General features: G+C 43.6%; 1 protein-coding gene across 12 annotated transcripts in view; it reads left to right on the forward strand.

Moving 5' to 3' along the window:
* TRIM9 (tripartite motif containing 9) overlaps window positions 1–20,979 on the forward strand; it is a 136,819-nt gene that overhangs the window by 46,004 nt on the left and 69,836 nt on the right. For all 12 annotated transcript variants that reach the window (XR_009219978.1, XM_058540579.1, XM_058540572.1 and 9 more), the window contains exons 2-3: window positions 15,036–15,131; window positions 17,664–17,786. Coding sequence is in view for 11 of the 12 variants with exons in the window: in XM_058540579.1 (XP_058396562.1) it covers window positions 15,036–15,131; window positions 17,664–17,786 (219 nt within the window). In the remaining variant the exon portion in view is untranslated. The remainder of the gene's footprint in view (window positions 1–15,035; window positions 15,132–17,663; window positions 17,787–20,979) is intronic.

Below are 20,979 nucleotides of genomic sequence, written 5' to 3' on the forward strand. Positions count from 1 at the left end.
TCTTAAACAGATTAATTACATAAGGAGTATTCATCCTTGGGAAAAAAGTCAGTTTTTAAAAAGCATGGGGCCGTCCCCATGGCTTGGCGGTTGGGTGCATGCGCTCCGCTGCTGGTGGCCCGAGTTCGGACCCCGGGCGCACACCGACGCACCGCTTCTCTGGCCATGCTGAGGCGGCGTCCCACATACAGCAACTAGAGGGATGTGCAATTATGACATACAACTATCTACTGGGGCTTTGGGGAGAAAAAGGGGAAAAAAAGGAGGAAGATTGGCAATAGGATGTTAGCTCAGGGCTGATCTGCCTCACAAAAAAATAAATAAAAATAAGTAAATAAATAAAAAGCATGAATTATCTACAGTAAAGTATACAAATCTTAAGTTTACAGCTCAATCAACTTTTACATATATACATATGTATGTGTATATATAGATATGTAACTACTAGCCAGATCAAGATATAGAACATGTCCCACCCTCAGAGAATTTCCTCATGACACTTTCCAGGCTGTCTCCCCACCTCCAGAGGTCACCATTTTCCTGACTTCTATCATCATAGATTAGTTCTGCCTGTACTTGAACTTTACATAAATACAGCATGTACTTTTTTGTGTTTGCCTTCTTTTGCTCAACAAAATGTTTTAAAATTCATTCATGTTTTTGCATATATCATTAGCTTGCACTTTTTTATTGCTAAGCAGTATTCCATGTATGAATGTACACAATTTATCCATGTGACTGTTGGTAGACATGTGGGCTGTTTGTAGCTGGGCCTGTGATAAATAAAGCTGCCATGGACATTTATCTAAGTCTCTGTGGACACACGCTGTCATGTAGGGTAGGTGTGTATTTAACTTTACTAGAAAGTGCCGGTTCTCCTGAGTGGTTTTCCCATTTTCACTCCCAGCTAGCCATGAGTGAGGCTCCCATCCTCCCCAGCACTCAGTGTTGTCAGTCTGGTGGGTGTGTAGTGGTCTCTCCTGTGTACCTTTGTTTTTGAAGAAGCTGTGCTAATGTCTGCATCAGTGTTGTAGTAGGGTCCTGAGGTCAGAATTAAAATTCAGATATTGTAATTAACATTCGCAGCCTCCTAGTGACCCCATGCCTTTGAAAAATGTAACTTTTCTAAGATAAGTAAAAGTTCAAGTAAGCTGAAATTTCAGGGTAGCCATAAGCTAATGACTAGAACAGATTTAAGTTGGAAAGGAACACTTTGGTATCTAAAACACACATCGGTTTAGGCTTCTAAAAGGAACAATAGCCACTTGCTCTGAAGAAACCACAAATGTACTCCCTGTCCCTGTTGTTAAGAAGTCGTTGGAATTCCGTGGCTGACTCCAGCCTGGTGGGGAGCTCCACTCTTGGTGATTAGCCACAGAGCTGCTGAGCAGCTCAGTCCCACAGAATTTCTAGTTTCTCACGAGGCCCGGTGCCTCACGTACTCCACACGTTATGAAAAGAGCTGAAGAGCCAATTCTTGTTCCTTAACCTTGAAATGTGTCTGCAGATTGCAATGGGCCAGATTCTTTGTATTCTTTGTGGCCATTTTGCTTTCCATCAAAAGCTCCTCCAACATCAAAGAGAGAGCAGAAGATGCATATTCTAAATAGATTTACAAAATATAAAGTGAAGGGATCTGGCTGTTGCCAAAGGGAATAAGCATCCTGCTCTTAACTGACTGCCTTCTCAGGTGTAATAGGTTTCTGCTACCAAAAATTTCATGACTTAAAACAACACAGATTTTTTATCTTATAGTTCTATAGGTCAGAAGTCCGACACAGGGCTGTTTCCTTCCAGGGGAGAATCCATTTCCTTGCCTCTTCCGTCTTCTAGACGCTGCCTGCATTCGTCGGCTCGTGGCCACCTTCAGAGTAGCAATGTGACTTCTCTCTGATTCTTCTTCTGTAGTCACATCTCTCTCTCATTGACTATAGCCCAGAAGGTCCTCTGCTATTAAGGACTCTGTGATTAGAATGGGCTCATCCAGATAATCCAGGATAATCTCCCCATCTCAACGTCCAGAACCTTAATCACATTTGCGAAATCCCTTTTGCCGTGTAAGGTGACATATTCACAGGTTCCGAGGCTTAGGGCATGGACATCTTTGAGGACCATTATTCTGGCTACTACCTCAAGAAACAGAATTGATACCCGGGGATCAAACCTGGTCATGCTGGTTCTTGTGGCTGAGCCCTGCTCTCAGTGACATTGCTGAGGCACAGGTACTTCCTTGAAGTGAACATTCATCAATGCTGCTTAATGGAGTAGGTGCCACAAGTGTGCCTTTTCTCCCTCTTGAGGTGTCTCAAAGGCTAAGGAATGGATGGTAATGCCACAGATTGTATTTGTCTCCCAGTAAAGTCTAAAGGAAATGTATGACTTCAATCTCAGATACAGGGTTGCTGTGCTATGAGCTATTCTTTGATATTATGAAAAATGTTTTAAAAAGAGAGAGAGACTACTGTTTCTTGCCATGCAACTCATAACTTAAAACTGAAAAAAAGACTCTGAAATTATTGAATGTTCAGAACATAAGAACAGTCTACCAGAGCCATCCTGGATGTAAGCACTTAAGTGATCTGGCCATCATTGTGACTTACCTTTGAAAGTGTATGAGGGGTGAGAAGGACTCTATTCTGGGTCTAGGAGGATCAAGATAGGGAGAAGGAGAAAATGTTCCTGGTTTTCCAAGTGCCATTTAAGAACTGTATTTCTAGGAGGAACAATGTTGTGAAGAGTATTTGGGTTTCCTAGCTAGCCCAAATAATCATATTTTTAAAAATAATATATTTTTATAAACTGTTTCTCCTCATTAATACCTAGATAATTTGTAAATTTAGTTTTAATTACCAGTTTGATCCAGGGGTTATTTAGAATGATATTCCTTAATTTCCAAGAGATACTAAACATTAAGTGAAGCATTTTGGGGAATGTAGTGGAATAGGATAATCAAAGTTATTAGTTAATTTTGACTTAGTAATGGACAAATATAGGTTTACACCTGATGAAAGATGGAAAGGTAACAGCTTGCACAATGGAAAAGCCTAGCAAAACATCCAAATCATTGAGTGGGATTAAGATATTAAATGTGATAAAGCCACAGAAATTTAAAAAAAGGAAAAATGGATTATAACATGTAGAAATATAAACAATGTTGATGGAATAAAGCCAACTATACCAATTAATACAATAACTGTAAATAGTCCAAATTTCCCTGTGATGAAGGAAAAAACCATCAGATTGAGTTAAAAACAAACGTAGTTTTAAAATAAAAGATGAGCAAAGTTATACTAGAGAGAGAGAAAGAGAGAGGAGGGTGTATATAATAGCATCAGGTGAAATGGAATTCAAGGCCAAAAGAACTAAGTGGAACACAGAAGGATATGATCTAATGTTAAAAGGAATAATGAATGCACAAAAAAGTTGTAACAAACCACAAAGCCACAGATTCCATAAAGCAAAACTCCTAGAGATAAAGCAGAACATGATCAAAGCACGTCCTTGTGGGAAATAGATCACCTGTTTATTTTAGAATATTGTAAGGCAAGTAGACAAATGATAAACAAGAATTAGGGTTTCTGAATAACCCAAGTAACAAGTTCAATTATGTTTACAAATATATTATCTTATGTATATTATCTTCATATTATGTATATCCTCTCCTATAAGAAGAGAATATATTCTTTCTTACATCCATTGAATGTTCATCAGAAGCTATCATGTACATGCATCTGTCCACAAAATAATGATTATAAATTCTAAAGAGTAGAGATTTTCATGAACCAGACATTCTGACTATAATCTACTGAAAGTAGTAATCCATAACTTTTCACTTCCTCTCCAACAGACCATCTGAAATTTTCCAGATTATTTTCCAGTTATGGGCCCCTAAGGCTTTTGTGGTAAACAAACACTTGTCCACAGATAGTCATCAGCAGTGGGAAGAAACTAACTTGTGTAAGAAATGTTAGGTAGCACTCTATGTGCTAGGACCCCTTCCAAGTGCTTTATAAATAATACCAGTGAGAACTTACCTTAACTAGGAAAAGATCAACAAGAAGCTTTTGAACCCCACCCCTTCTACCACCACCACCCTGGTAATTTTAAAATGCAAATTAAAAAAATCAGATTTTTTTTTGTATTCTTTGCCTATCAGATTACAAAAATAAATACAAATGATGACATTGGGAGTGAAATATACTGGAAAGAATTACTCTCGTCACCTTCATCAGGAGTGTAAATTGGATGCCCACTCCAGGGACATTTTGATAATTTTAAAAACCCTCTAAATATGAAAGTTTGTTGATCAAGCAATTTCACTTCTAGAAATGGAAATACTCAAGAATTTGTTGTAATATTTACTACATGAATTTCACTTCAGCTCTTTGCAAAAGATGGAAACAAACTAAATGTCTTAAAATAGGAGATGAGTTAAATAAATTATGATGTACCTGCATGGTGGGTTACCTTACAGTTTAGCAGTTAATAGCATAGATTTTGGCCACAGACTTCCTGGGTTTAAATCCCTGCTCTGCTTCTTACAGCTTTATAACTTTAGAGTACTTAACCTCCCTTGCCTTAATTCTATCACCTATGAAAAATTTGAATAATAATAGGACCCACCTTTACTGGGTTGTTTTGTAAAAAAAGATGAGTTAATATTTGTAAAGCATTGCAAGCAATGTGTGCCACATAATAAATGTTATCAAAGTGTTATACAGCTATTTAAAAGGGGTAGTAGTATATTTAGTGAGATGGAAAAATATTTATAGCATATTAAGTGAAAATAGCAGATTTCAAGATAACAGTGGGTATATGACATGATCCCAATTTTGTTGGCATACCTTATGTGAAGACATATATCTGCCTGTAAATGTATACAAGATTTCAAAGGATAAACATAAGGGTTCATTATCAAGCCTATTAATAATATGTCTTTGGTGAGATTGAGGGTTTTATTTTCTTATTCTTTTAAGTTTTTGTTTTCTGATATTTCTGAAATAAAGGATAAAAAGTTATTTCTTAAAACAAACAAAAAGTCTTGCTCCCACTGGCTATTTAGTTCTCCCCACTGGAAGCTTGAGGAGATAAATAAGAAGTCATTCCTGTTTAGCACTTAACACTTGAGTCTCCAAAGGAGCACAGTCAAAACATTTCTAAATGAAAAATAGTTCAATGATTTTCCATTTTATCGTATATATTTCTAAGAGCATGTTTTTAATTATGTAGTGAAAAGCCCTTATTTGTAGAGCTGAGGGTTTCTATCTGGGACACTTAAATACTACAGAGAACTGAAAATTTATAGATCTCAAGTCTGTTTTGCTTATCTTAACTGTTCCCTGGCAGTAGCAGACAAAGTGGAATGACCTACCACCTGGAAGAACATGGCGGACCATGAAGTGTGTATGTGAAGGCAGCCGGAGGCATCCATAGAGAAAACAGCTTTCTGGAAAGGACTCAGAGCCTGTTGGTCGGGCCCTAGAATTCTCTAAAGAGAAAAGGCAGTGTATGCACAAAGGAGATCTATCCTCTAGTCCATCTCCAGGATGTAAAATCCAATATTTACACAAAGGCTTAGCCCAAGGAAGGCATATTTTTGATCCTCAGTTGTAAATACTTGGTAACTGCCTAACAACACACATACCGTGGTTTAGAATATCCACAGAAGGGCATCTCTCTGACAGAGCCTTGGGCGGAGTGGTGTTGACCTTATAGCCTGTGTGCCTCCTGCTTTATTAAAGTTTCATGCCTTCAATCACAGCATTGCTGCATGAATTCTTTCCCAGCTTCCAGCACTCTAAGCAAAGCCATGGAGATGTGGCAGATCAATTTTCCCTCAAGAAACTATGAACATTGAGTGAGGCAACAGTTTTTTTTGCTGTGCTCTGAGGTGAAAAGTGGCTCCTCTATCTCATCACTGAAAAAACTTGCCATGTTGATTTGCGTCTCCAGTTTGAGAGTTTTCTGTCTAAGGCATAGAAACATCTTAAGTTTGGTGGATAAAGGCTGTGCGGAGTATCTGTGGAAGTCAAATTCTGGCCACAGATGGCTGTCTTGCTAGGAAAGCAGATACCTCTCCTTTCCTCTGAGAGGTAGAGAAGCCACATTTCTGTTGTTGGTTGTTAGAATATTCTAGTCTTCTGCTTTGTTAAAGAGCCTATGGTAGGGGACTTTTAAATGGACATTATTAAGCTCAGAATGGTGGTAGTTTCAGAGCAATGATGATTCCTTGAGGGAAGAGATGGTGTCTACTTTCTTTGTCATTGTTCTTCTAGCATGAATCACTGTGCCTGGCCCATGGTGAAACTCCATGAATATTGATTAAATTAATAAATCATGAAGGGAAAAATTATAATTGCTATCTGTATTAGTTTTGCTGCAGTAACAAACAACCCTCCAAATCTCTGTGGCTTATAAAACAAAGGTTTATTTCTTGCTCGTTTTATATCATAGGAGGTAGTCTGAAGTTCTGTTCTTCATGCCTTCTTTATGAGGCCCACAGCCACTGTGTGGGATATGCCCAGTGGTGTGCTGACCTGGCTTGTGCCAGCTCACAGCTCAGAAGAGTTGATGGTACACGTCTCTTCCCAACTCTGTGTTCAGTGATGTCATTTTGGCAGCCTAAAATCAACTGTGTATTTACATCATGGAAACTGGTAAACTCTACAAATCAGAATTTGTTTGCTGTTTTTGTTTTTGTTTTTTGAGAGCCAGTTTATCAACACACCACTGGATTCGTGTGACGAAAAGGAAGAGCAAAAGAGCTGGCAGAAAGTCACAATGCCTCCTTAGACTAAAGCAGATTGCATGACCAAGGATGACAGTGGGGCAGGGACACGTGCTCCATCTACAGGGGACCTGCAAGTCATGTGGCAAAATGGGGAGGGAGAAGATAGTGTGAATAGTACTACAGTCTACCCCACTGTCTGAGTAATTTAATTGACCAAACCCCAAAGTGGGACATGTGGAATTACAAAGTGTCTTAATGATTTACGTATGTATATTTTAACATAATTCTTATTATAAAAATAATACTATTTATTAAATGCTTTCAATATGCCAGACATTGTGTAGAATAACTTTATATACATGATTTCATAGAATCCTCACCACGGTTCTATGATGCAGGTACCGTTATTATCCCCATATTGCAGGCAAGGAAACTGAAGCTTACAAAGTTCAGTATTTACGTTGGGTTCCCTGGACGCAGACTCCGGGAGTTGCATAGGGATGGCCAGTTGCTGGGTGCTCTCAGTAGGTCCACCTGTAAGGAAGTGAGAAGGCCAGGACTGAGTAGAGGGAAAAGCTGACCTGCAGTGGCCTCAACCAATCCTGCAGGGAGTTGTGGAGCTGGGATGGCCCTTCAGGGTTGTTCTCAAGTCGAGGCAAGGGGGCTGCAGCCAGTCATTGGCCATGGGACAGCCTCTGAAGGGAGATAACCTTAAGCGGTGCAGTTCTCCGTGACCAAAAGCGATTCCTAGTGTAATCTGTCAACAGTGGTATTCCCAGCGGCTGGAAGGAAGAGCATCAGCATTTAAGAGGGGATCTGGGCAGAGCACCACAGTGTCCACTGCAATTAGGTAATACGTCCATGGTCACACGGCTGTAAAAGGCTAGGATTTAAACCCAGGTCCATCTGACTTTAAAGTCTGTCCTCTTAACTCCAATGCCAGATTGGTCCCCATTGCCCCGTCTGTCTCATTCATTTGCTACTATCTGATGAAATAATGGCAGTTCTGGTACATGGTTATGGTTTAAAGAGTGCCTGAAACAATGCTTGGATTTGAATTGTTGTAAAAAAGGAGGTAAATGGCATTATGCGTTAGCTCTTGATGTGGACGTTTTTGTGCTTGCGTGTGCAGGTCTAGCACTGAGGAATAGGATGGGAGAGCGGACTGTCTATAGCAGTGTGTTAGAGGAAAAGGGCATGAAGTCTTCCTTCTTCCTGTCCTCCACACAGTTTATAGGGTCAGGTTCACAGTAAAAATGGTAAGATTCGTTTCCTGTGGGGAGAGGTGCCGGCTTAGGTGGGAACTCGGATCTGCCCATGATGTGCTTCCTTACTTATCCTGAAGGTTAGCCGGGCCTGCTGAAGGTCAGCTTGTTTCCCCGGGATTGCCCCAGCTCTCCCTGGGCCAGAGCAGGGCTGGCCGCTGCCAAACAAGCTGGACACTAGTTAGAGTGGTAAGGACAGATGTTAATCAGTAATATACTGTTGCAAATGGGAGGAGTCCTGTTGACATGAACTGAGATGACTTGGGGTTTTAGAGGGAGTGTGAGGGCTTAGGGAGGAGGCGAGGGGCTCAGTAGGGTCAGGGAAGTGAAAAATGATGAAAAGCAGGAAGGGTGGGGTTGGTTGTCCCATGTGAACCCGTCTGGGTTTGCTAACTGGCACTTGCCGACATCCTGCCCTCCCACAGAGACTGGAAGACCAGAGGCCTGGCTTCAGGTGTTGGCTGGAGCCGACAGTAGGTTCTTTTGGCAGCCTCGAGTTTCCTCAGACAGACAGCTGATAGGGGGCTGCGGTCATCCTGGGGATGCGGCCTTGAGCTGTTAAAACTAGGTTAGTGTTTCCTTCAAGTCTTTATAGGCCAAGGTTGAGGCCTAGATGAGGGCTCAGAGGAGCCTGGCTAGAGTTGGGTCAAGGAGAGAATCTCTGTCACGAGCAATGAGCAGTAAGCAGCAGTTTAGTGGACTAAGTCCCCACCCATAAGACCCCTCTGATACCAGCCTTATCCAAAGCCAAGAGCCTCCCCACTCCGCTGACGAGATGTCTCATACACACACACTCACGCACTTTCACATACTTACGTACTCTAGACTCACATTCACACTCACACACATACATACACACACAATCACACACTCTCACATGCATACACACACTCACACGCTCTCACGTACTTACGTACTCTAGACTCACATTCACACACATACCCACAGTCACACACACACTGTCACATGCATACACACACACTCACACGCTCTCACGTACTTATGTATTCTAGACTCACATTCACACTCACACACATACACCCACAATCACACGTACACTCTCACATGCATACACACACACTCACACGCTCTCACATACTTACATGCTCTGGACTCACATTCACACTCACACACGTACATACACCCACAGTCACACGTACACTCTCACATGCATACACACACACTCACACGGTGTCAAATACTTACGTACTCTGGACTCACATTCACGCTCACACACATACATACACCCACAATCACACGTACACTCTCACGTGCACACACACTCACACACACACACTGTCGCCCCTAGACTGTGTGCTTCAGTTCCCAGGCGCAGTTACTCAGTGTGCAGTCACAGCCTGGTCACTGCCCAGCCCGGCTGCTGGACTTGGAGACAGGCTGGCATCTCCGGCAGGCCAGCCTCTCAGGCTTGCTACCCGTCCAGCGACTGTGAGCTGGGCTGGGGTGGATCCAGGATCTTCTACCACCAGAGAAACCAGAGGGGAGACCTCTTCATGGGGGCAGGAAATGGACAGGCGAGAAGAATGGAAATTGTAGCTGGAAGGAGAATCAGGCCCCTTGGGAAGCTCAGCTTGAAAGCTCCCCTAGTACTAGCCACTCAGTGAATTCTCATTCTTTTACCTCATTCAACACTCACACCAGTCCCTACCCAAGGTTTCAGGTCAGGAGGTGATAAAGCCAGCACTGGGCCCCAGTCCAAAGCTTCTGGCCTCTCCCGTGAGACCCCTTTCTGATGGGGATCCATTTCAAATTCACCAAAAATTTTATGCAGGAAAAAAGAAGTTGAACATGTCATAGGTTAACCAGTCATGCTAGGGTTTCCATATTGTCTGACTATCAAGCATAATCAGGTCCCCTCATAATCCTCGTCAGCTCAGCTTCTCTGGACTAACATCCTTTCACCACAGTTGTTTTGTTCCTTCCTGTGTGGGTGAGGGACGATTTCTCTTCTGTGGGAGGCTGCAGCAAAGGGCATGACCTTAGAATCAGACTAGGGTTTGTGGCTTTGTGTTCCAGCTCTTCCGTGTGTGGGTGGTAAGCCCTATCTCAGGTGTATCCTGTGTGAGCCTCTGCAAAATGGCAGGCTGGTGACTGGGATTAAATGGGGTACACATTGAAAGCACCCATCAGATTCCTGGCTACTAAGAAATGACCAATATATTGTAACTATGCATTAGAATTTCTTGTTTTTACTTTCTAATTATATAAATATATAATTATATGATGTCTATAAAAATCAGTATTTCTTCAAGAAATATTGTTATTCTCCTGGGAGGGGGGAGCGAGTGGCCTTCCTTCAGAATTACATTGCATCGATGGTTACCTTGCCCTGTGTTTTGTGTTGACCTTGGTGCCTGGGAAGGAGGTGGCTTGGGCGGCAATCCTGGCTACTGGCAGTATGATAGAGCTGCCTGGGGAGGCCCATCATTGAGCAGCCTGCAGAGTGACGGAGCTGTCTGGAAGGCCCAGGGCCATCTTCTGGGCCATCACACTGCCCTTGCTTATTTGCTGCCTCGTCGATTTTGTACCGTTTCTCTGGTTGACACTTTTGACCCATCCTGTGCCCGTAACTTCAGATCCCAGATGCCAGGAAGCTTCCTTTCATTTGTCCCAATTTGTCTCCATCTAATCTTTGAGAATATTGAGGGGGAAAATGACAGATGAATCATGTTCATGGCAGGGAAAGGAAAGGAGACAGTCTTCTGTCTGGGCATGCTCGGTAGTGGGCAGATGCACGGGCAAGTAATGGTCAGGATGGATTGAATTCTGTTACCCATCTGCTGAGCCTAAATAGTAATAGATTCTGGAACATGGGTGCTCCACGGGTGCTCCCAGATCGAGCCCCCACCTCTTGTAGTGTGTGCTCCCAGGAGGCAAGGGGAGCCAGAGTCAGGTGGAAGCTGAAGGGGGAAAAGCAGGAGCGGAAGGAAGGAGGAGGCAGAGTTCTTTGTTTCCCTCCATCTTCCTGGGAGGTCTTGGTTCCTCAGAGCGTGCTCTGGGCTCTTGGCTGGAGATTTGTCAGTGCTTTGTCGGCTACATCATTTTCCCACTCTAAGGCACTTTTTGCTCCTGACACCTTTTCAGTAAATTGGAAAACAAATATCCAAGAAATCATTGCTTAGGCGTCATAAACAGCTTCTAACAGCTGCATGTACAGCCAAAGATGCCGTAACAGAAACACACGCTAAGTGTTTGCATCTGCAGTATTCTGGTATAAATTGACAGGGCTGCTCCATGGTCCTGAATACAGAACATCTCTCTTAGCACAGAGCAGGAATTTAAATACTTCTGGAAACAAAATCAGTCAATAATAACGTTCTTCTACATCAGATGTAGCTTATGAATGTGATCAAGAAACTATCCTATAAAAGCAGTGCACATGTAAATCCTTAAATAAGAGCATTTTCTGGTGATAAATAGTTTCCAGAATTTTTCATTGTCTCCTGCTCCGTTTCTACAAGTTGGCAAACCTTCAGAGAAAGGTTTCTAAATCTTTATCCCGTAACGCAGTTTTTCAAATACCAGAACAGTCATTAGTCAGGTCGAAGGCTTTCTTAGGACTGAAGATGGACACAAAGGGAGGAAGTCTGCAAATACACTGATTTTTGCAGCTCACTTGCAACTTTGCCATATAAAATCCCTGGAGTGGATGCGGCCGGCACCCTTTGTCTACTATGGGATCATTTTTTCTAAGTATCTGATGGCACCTGGTCAGCAATCCTTTATAGGTGTCTGTTCTGACTTCCCTTATCCAGACAATTGATTGCAAGGCTGGAATACAAGAAATCAGGCAGCTTCAGTTCTGTGTCCCTGAATGGATTTGGCTTCTGTACTCTGACCTCCAAATGTAGTTATTAAGGCACAGGTTAAATTAAAAGGGGAAGAAAACTATGCTAGCCCAGCAGACTTTTACTCATTCAGAAAAGGGAGGGAAATCAGTTCTAAAGTAACAACAAAAAATTTCTCCTTCAGAACGTCTCTCATTTTATTGTCTGCTCTTCCAAATGAGACCCTCTTTACCTCCTTCATCCCCTGGGCTCCTGGAAGACGTTCTTGAGGAGAATACTTCCACCCCAATTTCTAGTGCAGCTGGTGCCTAGCAACTGCAGGCTCTCGCTGTGCTTTCTCTTCCTCAGCTGAGTTGGTCTAGCCTCCTGGAGTCTGAGGACAAGTGATGAAGGATATTCCCCAGCAGGTCCTGTTCCAGAAATCCAGCCTGCAAATCCCCCAGTCAGGCAGCAGGCGTCTGTGAACAGGCGGGAGGAAGATGACTAAGAGTTAGTAACAGCCGACATTTATTCAGCATGCACCATGTACCAGCAGGTTCTGGGCTTTAGATGTTGCATCTCCTGCAATGCCCTCCCAAGAGTAGTAGTAGTCTTCTCATTTTACAGATGAGGTAAACTAGGTGTGAAAGGTTGAGCAGCCAGTAACTGACAGCATCTTTGGATTCAGAATAGTTCCCTTAACCATGACCCTTAACTAGCAGGAGCATTCGCACTGATGAATGCACTGACCCCTCACAGTAACCCAACTACAAAGCGTTATTATTATTCCCATTTTTTTCCACTGGAGTAATGCAGGCCAGTGGCTTTCTCAAGGTCACACTTAGGAAGGAACAGAGCCAGAATTTGAACCCTTCCAAAGCCTGTGTCATTTCTACCACCCACATTGCTTCCATCAAGTATTTGGCATACGTATTTTTAAAGAGATTCAGTGCCCAACTTCTTATTTAATAAGGCAAATATAAGAGAAAAACATTCATCGGACCAAGAGATAAAATTTCAAGATTCTGTCCTTTTACTGAAAGGACAGAGAGGACGACACATTGTGTTGGCAAGAAGGAGAGTGGGCTTTAGTTTCCAAAGAGGCGTTGTGGGAAAGGAAATTTGTCTCTGTAATTTACAGGAGGGATGGAAGGATATGCTCAGGCTGCTAGAAGAAGGAATTTTGTATCAGCTACAATGGTAATGGCTGCAAGTAATGGAAAACTCTAGTACAGGGACTTGACCAGGAGTTAATTTTCCCCGCATAGCAAGAAGCATAGTGGTAGGAGATTCAAGTGTTGGTTCAGCAGCTCAAAGATGCCTTTGGAACCCAGGCTCTTCTTCCTCCTTCCATCCCTCCTCCCTGACCACGTTGACCTTCTCCTCATGAGAGTCACAAGGCATCTGCCATGAAGTCAGGACAAAAGGAAAGAGACTGCACCAGCCACACTGTTCCCAGGTTAGCAGAAAAGCAGAAGCTTTCTCAGACCCTCCAGCCTCCAGCCGACTTCCACGTAGGTCTCATCAGTCCATTGTATATGTATACCACATCTTCTTTATCCATTCATCCCTCACTGGGCACTTAGGTTTTTTTCCATGTCTTGGCTTTTGTAAATAATGCTGCAATGAACACAGGGGTGTAGATATCTTTTGAGTTAGTGTTTTCATTTTCTTTGGATAAATACCCAGAAGTGGAGTTGCTGGATCATATGGTAGTTCATTTTTAATTTTTGGAGGAAACTTGTTACTGTTTTCTAAAGTGGCTGAACAATTTATATTCTCAACCATAGTGCACAAAGGTTCCCTTTTCTCCACATCCACACCAACACTTGTTATTTCTTATCTTTTTGATAATAGCCATTCTAATAGGTGAGATGATACTCATTGTGGTTTTGATTTGCATTTCCCTGATGATTAGTGATGTTGAGCATCTTTTCATGGACCTGTGTGTACATGGCCATCTGTATGTCTTCTTTGGAAAAATGTCTATTCAGATCTTCTGCCCATTTTTTAATCTGATTGTTGTTTTGCTGTTGAGTTGTATGAGTTCTTTATATGTTGGGGATATTAGCCACTTATCTGATATATGATTTGCAATATTTTTTTCCATTTGGTAGGTTGCCTTTTCATTTTGTTGATAGTTTCGTTTGCTGAGCAGAAGCTTTTTAGTTTGATGTAGTCCTACTTGGTTATTTTTGCTTTTGTTGCTTTTGCTTTTGGTGTTAAATTGAAAAAATCATCACCAAGACCAATGTCCAGGAGCTTACCATCTAGGTTTTCTTCTAGGAGTTTTGTGGTTTCAGGTCTTACATTCAAGTCTTTAATCCATTTTGAGTTAGTTTTTGTGTATGGTGTGAGATAATGGTCCAGTTTCATTCTTTTGTGTGTGGCTGTCCAGTTTTCCCAACACTATTTATTAAGGAGACTGTCCTTTCCCCATTGTATGTTCTTGGCTCCTTCATTGTAAATTAACTGACTATGTATGCATGGGTTTATTTCTGGGCTCTCTGTTCTGTTCCATTGATCTGTGTGTCTGTTTTTATGCCAGTACCATATTGTTTTGATTACAAAAGCTTTGTAATATAGTTTGAAATCAGAGAGCATGATGCCTCCAGCTTTGTTCTCCTTTCTCAAGATTGTTTTGGCTATTCAGGGGTTTTTGTGATTCCATACAAATTTTAGGATTATTTGTTCTATTTCTTTAAAAAATGCCTTTGGAATTTTGATAAGGAATGCATTGAATCTGTAGATTGCTTTGGGTGGTATGGACCTTCTAACAATATTGATTCTTCCAGTCCATGGGCATGGAGTATCTGTTCTTCACTTTCTTTGTTCTTTCTGCCCCAATACCAGACCAATAGCCCTTTGGGCTAAATAACGTTGATAATTATTAGATTATCTGACTCCCTGTTTTTTTGTTTTTAAATTAAATAAGTTATTGCTAATTAAGTAATTAATTAATTACTTAATGAGATGAGGAAATTCCAGGTAGATATCAGCTGGTGAGGAACTTTGACTGCAATGGCCAGAAGTGTTCACTGCTTCAGAGGAGAGACTCCTGAGGAGCCTGTGGAAGGAGTCTGGATGCCCTTGTTACCAGACTCCTCATGCATAGATGTCGGCTAGATGGCCCAAGCTCTAACAAGAGGAATCTGAGGTTCAGGACTCTGGATCTTGGATCAAAACAACCCTGTGTAGGTTGTTGCTACTTATGTGATTACAGCTCCATGGTTTCCTTCTTTGTCTTTGCAGAGCCAGCTCTCCCAGGCACTGAACGGTCTGTCGGACAGAGCCAAGGAAGCCAAGGAGTTTCTGGTGCAGCTCCGCAACATGGTCCAGCAGATCCAGGTACCGGCAGCACTTGAGACAGAAGGCCAACACCATGGGTTAAGTGTAACTGTGTAGTGGGGGAGTTTATCTGTTTCTTCTCTTTTATTTTTACTTGTGGAAGAATTCCTATTTATTTTTTTCTGCTCTGTCTCTTCCAATACATACAAACATGCATACACACCAGTTTCAAATATACCCCTTCTTGAGGTGGTTACATTTTGTCAACAAGCCAGAAACACTACCTGATTTTCCGCGTGGTTCCTGTCTTCCACACTGAGGTCCTGATTCTTTACTACTGTGTATTTGGAAAGAGACCTATTTCTTTGTGAATTCAGAGTCCTTATTGTTGAAATTTTTAAACTCTATAGGTTCTCAAAGCACCTTGTAGTAATCATATCTTATCTAATGGTAACCAACAGGTCATTTTCTCTTTTTTTCATCCTTCTTTCCTCCCTTTCTTTCTTTCCTTCCTTCCTTCCTGTCCCATAATAATGCTTCTCCTCTATTTAGATACTTAAATATTTTTCAGCCATGATTCCCCTGGCAACTATAATTTCAGATTGCTTTATCTGGAGCAGTGACCAGCAGATCAGCCAGCATTTGAGAGCTCGTGAATTCTCACTATAGCTGAAGGGGGGAAGCCATACAATGCATGAGATGCTAAAATAATGACCTTCTGCACCATTTACTGTTCTTATGTTTTGAGGTTTGCTTCCCTGAAATAACCTGAGCTCTGGCCTCCAGTAAATTGGCTTTATGAGTTAATATCTAACCCATGTCAAGGCAGAAATGGCTTTTTAAAAGTAAGCAAGCCTTGGGGCCAGCCCGGTGGCATAGTGGTTAAGTTCGTGTGTTCCACTTCGGCGGCCCGGGGTTCACAGGTTTGGATCCTGGGCGTGGACCAATGCACTGCTCGTCAAGCCATGCTGTGGTAGCATCCCACATATAAAGTAGAGGAGGGTGGGCGGGATGTTAGCTCAGGGCTAATCTTCCTCAACAAAATGAGGAAAATTGGCAATGGATGTTAGCTCAGGGCCGATCTTGCTCACCAAAAAAAATAATAATAATAAGCCAGCCTTTCAAAGAATCTCACCCTAATGTCTTTGCCTTTTTTCGCACATGTCCACATTAAAATTTCTGATTCCCTAACAACCTAGCAGTTGTACATTCTTTCTGTTTTCTAAAGCAGCCGAGTTCATCGATCAGTCCCTTCTTTGCTTTTGCTGGCCTAGAATGTGCAGCCTCAGGCTTGCCTCTGTACCTCGTATCTTCATCAGAGCAAAGCTTTCTTTCTGCCCTAAATGGAGCCTGCAGGGAGAAGGCTCCCCCCTCCCTCCAAGTTTTACCCTGCATGGGACATCGAGAGCTCTTAAATGATGTTTTCCAGGGGACTTCTTTGAGAACTCAAAAGCATTGCCGTGAAAACCAAAACTTACCGTTTGTAGAAGTCATTGCCCAAGCAATCACCAATGCATGCTTTATACGGAGAAGACCTTGCATTGCAAACAGTTACCAAATACCTATCAGTGGATTGTTATATTAAGAGACACAGTTCCTTGTGACTTTGGGAATAAATGACAACTTGAAAGGCTAAGCTATTGCTTCCATGCCAGCACCCCCAGAGTTGATAGTTTACTCAGTTGGGTGCTGCTTTTTAGTGCTAATAGTATGTGTGAGTATTCAGTTTTCATTAGCTATAAATTACAATGGCTTTTCAGGTTATGGTTTGAGAATCAAAATTACGTAGGTAATTTATTTAAAAGAATGAATGCTTATCATTTAGTGCGAGAATTGCTTAAAAGAAATGTCTATGGCATACACAGATTTAAATCAAGTAAAAATTTAGAGCCAGCATTCAGTTTAAACATCGTGGGGAAGCTGTCGTTCATTTAGAACGTGGTTACCTTTCTGCCACCAGCTGTCAGTTGGTGTCTGACTTACAGCAGGGTGAGGCCTGTCACACACACCGATTGTTCTTAACTGCCTGCCTGTGTTCACTGTTTGTTTCCTTAATAAAAGGAGCAGGTACTTTTGCCCATGATTATCTTAAAACTTTTCTGTTGTCATTGGATTATTGTTTCATATTGAAGACCATTGCCATCCTCTTCTTTCTTACCCTGAATTTAATGATTCTTTATCTCTCCTGCCTCAACAATACCCCAGTCCCTCAGACAGCCAGCCTGTGTGAGTGCCATCTCCACCATACATGGCTGGACTTATGCCAGCCTTCAGAAGGACTCATGTTCAACTTTACAAACTGGAGCTTTATTTTACTTCATATAATTCATGCTGTGGAAATGATTTCCTTTTGATAAAAATAAATTTATTAAGTAATATTTATCCTTTCTGATCTAAATTAAAAGCAAAACACTGCCATTGTTGATGACATTTATCTAGTTATTTAAGAAATGCCAGATGTGCCTCGTGGACAGAGTCCCTTCATTTCCTTCAGCAGGGGTTCCAATCCACCAGTGGACGGGAGCTCTGTTTGCTCTGGCAGCCCATGGCACCCCGGTGCCCTGCAACTGAGAGGTGTGCTCTGTCATGCAGGAGAACAGCGTGGAGTTTGAGGCCTGCCTGGTGGCCCAGTGTGACGCCCTCATCGATGCCCTCAACAGGCGGAAAGCCCAGCTGCTCGCACGTGTCAACAAGGAGCATGAGCACAAGCTGAAGGTGAGGGCTGCACTGCAGGGCAGAAGGCTGATGGAGGCTGAACAGGTGGGCAGGAGCCCACAGCCCGGGTGGCCAGCAGCCTGCCAGCAGGGGGCAGGCATCACTTCCTTCCCCACTCACTGCTTCCTTTTCCTCTCTACGACTGTTGAGTGCCGCCTCTGGGCAAGAAGTGCTCTAGGTGCAGGCACAAAAAATAAATCCCTACCCCTGCGGCTTATATTCTACCAGAAGGATAAACAGTAAGCAAGAAGAAGACGTAAATGTGCAGAATGTTAGTATAAAGTGCTGAGAAAAAAATAAGGCAAAGGGGACGAGGATACTGGGGATGGGATTGAAATTTCAGATGAGGGCCAGGTGACCATACAGAGGCAGCAGCATTTTTGAAATGAAATGAGAATGGAATCCATAGTTTCCAGGAAATAAGCAAGATTTGTCCTAACTTCTGAAGCAATCTGTGCAATTGGACAGCTGTACAGACTTTTGTTATCACACTGGAATCAACTGATTATGAGTCTGGGGCCCTATTGGCAGGAGGACTGGTCCTCCTCGAGACATCTGATACCCATCCATTGCCCCCTGGAGCAGGGTGACAGCATGTGAGAGCAGGCTGGATAGATGGGAAGAGCCCAGCCCAGAAGTAGGCAGTCAGCAGAGGTCCACACATGTGGCCAGTCAACCTCAGGGTAGCTCCCAGTGGGTGGAGGGTGGGTGGTGTACAGTGTTGGCCTGGGATTGAGGTGGAGGGAGAAGTAAGGTCTGACCACAGGCTCTCTGTTTGAGTTGGGCAGTGAGCATCAGGAAGCTTCAGTAGTGGGCAGCAGAGCGTGGACACAGCCTCGGGTTGGGGGGTGGGGTTGGTGGTTGGTGAACGGCCCAGTAAGCAGCAGAAATCCCCAGCAGATTTGAAACAGGCTCTAGTCCCTGAAGAACAAGAGAAGGCCCCACTTCTAAAAGAATGGGATTCCAGTAGGAGAACCAAGGAAGAATTTCAAAATGAAGAATTAAGAGGACACAGTCTTCAGTAAGATTTGGGGCTGGAGCTCAGTGGCAGGGAAGTTTCTAGCAGGGCCAGGACCCAGTTTGTGGCAGAAACATGCAGGAAAGCAGCTGCTGACTGGGGCGTGAGGCCCAGGCAGGACTGCAGCGAGTCCGGCAGCACTGAGCCCTGAGCAGCAGAGTCGCCATCCTTAATATGTGCCCCCGTCCCCAGACCTGGGCCCAGGAGGATGGTGCCGCACACCAGGTGGCAGGACAGAGAGCAGCATTTCCCCAGTGAAGCCTTACAGTTCTCTCCAGAATGAAGAGATCCCAACTCTAGCTTCCTCCTCTAAGGCCCCTCCACCGCTACCCACTTAGAGCCACACCTGCTTCTTCCTTCTAAACCAGGGCAGTGATGCGGCTGGAACATAAACCCTCTCCGCTGCCTTTGTGATTGCCCAGCTGTTGCTCGGGGGGCCGGTGGAACTGAGGAGGCAGGAGGCTGAGCTGGGACGACAGGGTCCAGGCCAGAAGGACTGGTGAGGGCTGTGCCCATGATGAAGTCTGCTGGCCGGACTCCACTGATGCTCCATCAGGGCCAGGTTTCTGAATGTTCCTGATGAGAGCAACAGCACAGTTTTATCAAGGAGAGCACGGCAGGTTCCTGGATAAAGAAAATTGCGTGTCTTGAAGGTGATCTGAACCAGGACTTTGGAGAGAAAAGTGCCTAGGGCTCTGATGTTCAGAGAGCCTCTGCCTGTGATTTGGACAGGGAACCAAGGCTGGCGATCATGACACTCCCTCCAGGGTTGCTGTTTACTGTCTCCTGGTGGCGGGTCTAACTGGAAGACCCTCTCAGGTTCATCTTGGAATGAACTCAAGCCCCTGAGGCACCCCGCTGACCTCAGCCTCGTGGAGCCTTCAGATGGACACTGAAGGTAACAGGAAGGCGCTGGGCTTCCCGGGAGGCACCCACAGTAGCCTGTGTCATGTGTAATTCAGAGTGCTGAGTGACAGCAGGTTTTACCTCGATGGCTTTCTTTAGCTCATCTGTTTCCAGGCTCTGGTCTCCTAATGTGTGTGATCGGATTATTTGCTCTTGAATTCCCTAAAGGGCCACTGGACTGTGTTTCATGGCGACATATGTAGTAATTCCTAAAATGTGGGGGAGGAAGTGGGGACAGTATTAAAGATACTGATTTTTACTCCAAAAGTTCCCTGCAAGTTTTACCATGTGGATGTCAATCTTATGCATTTAGCTGTAACAGTCTGAGGAGTGGTTCTACTCCATAAGCATTTTCATGCAAGATAGGCAGTTTAGGTCTGAATGAGAAATTCTTCTAGAGTCACCATTTTTTATGTGAATTAAAATCAAGAAATCCTGTGAGATATGAATCTGTAGTTGCCCAGCCAGCAACACAAAATGAGCATCCTTGGCAACCAAGCCCTGGCTTTCATAATAGCAACAGCTAACATTTGGGGACACTTTCTTTGAGGCAGCACTATATGAATTGTGTTACAGGAGTCAACTCCTCTGTTCCTCACAACAGCTCTACAAGGTCATTATTAGTATTATCCCATTCTAGACATGAGGAAGCCATGGCATCATGTTATTAAGAAGTGGTCTGAGGATCCAGAGTTCCAATCCTGGTAACCTGGCTTCAGAGCCCAGAATCCGGACCACACATTCTACTGCCTCTGGCTGGTGGGAGTACAGTGCAGAGAGGGCCTGACCCACCCTTATCCCTTCATCAGTCAGCCACCACCTACTTTGTACCTGCTAGGAGCTGAGTACTGGGCAGGGAGTGGGGGGAGAGGGACATGGAGGTCACTCAGGATGAGCCCTGCCCTCACGGAGCTTACAGTTCAGTGGGTGAGATAAGTCACAGCCACAGATGACTCCAACCCAGGGAGAGAGTGAGCTGCCAAAAGGTGGCCACTGTCGTAGAAGCTGTGAGGAGGGCAGAGTTCCTTCCAGCTGAAAGGGTCATAGAGCGCCTCACGGAAGAGCTGCATTGGAGTAGCCCAGACTGTGGGAGGTGTGTGTTAATGGCGGCCTCCATTCTCGCCTGCAGGAATGGGCAGAGCTGGGAGGGAAGAGGATGTGGTTAGTGCACCCTGGTCTTGCTCCGGTTAGTCCTGAGGACCGATGGATGTTTCTGTTTCCATCGCCTGCTCTGGCATTGCTAAAAGATTGTCACTATAGCCCTTCAGA

The sequence above is a fragment of the Diceros bicornis genome, chromosome 5, assembly GCF_020826845.1.
Source record: "Diceros bicornis minor isolate mBicDic1 chromosome 5, mDicBic1.mat.cur, whole genome shotgun sequence".
Taxonomy (NCBI): domain Eukaryota; kingdom Metazoa; phylum Chordata; class Mammalia; order Perissodactyla; family Rhinocerotidae; genus Diceros; species Diceros bicornis.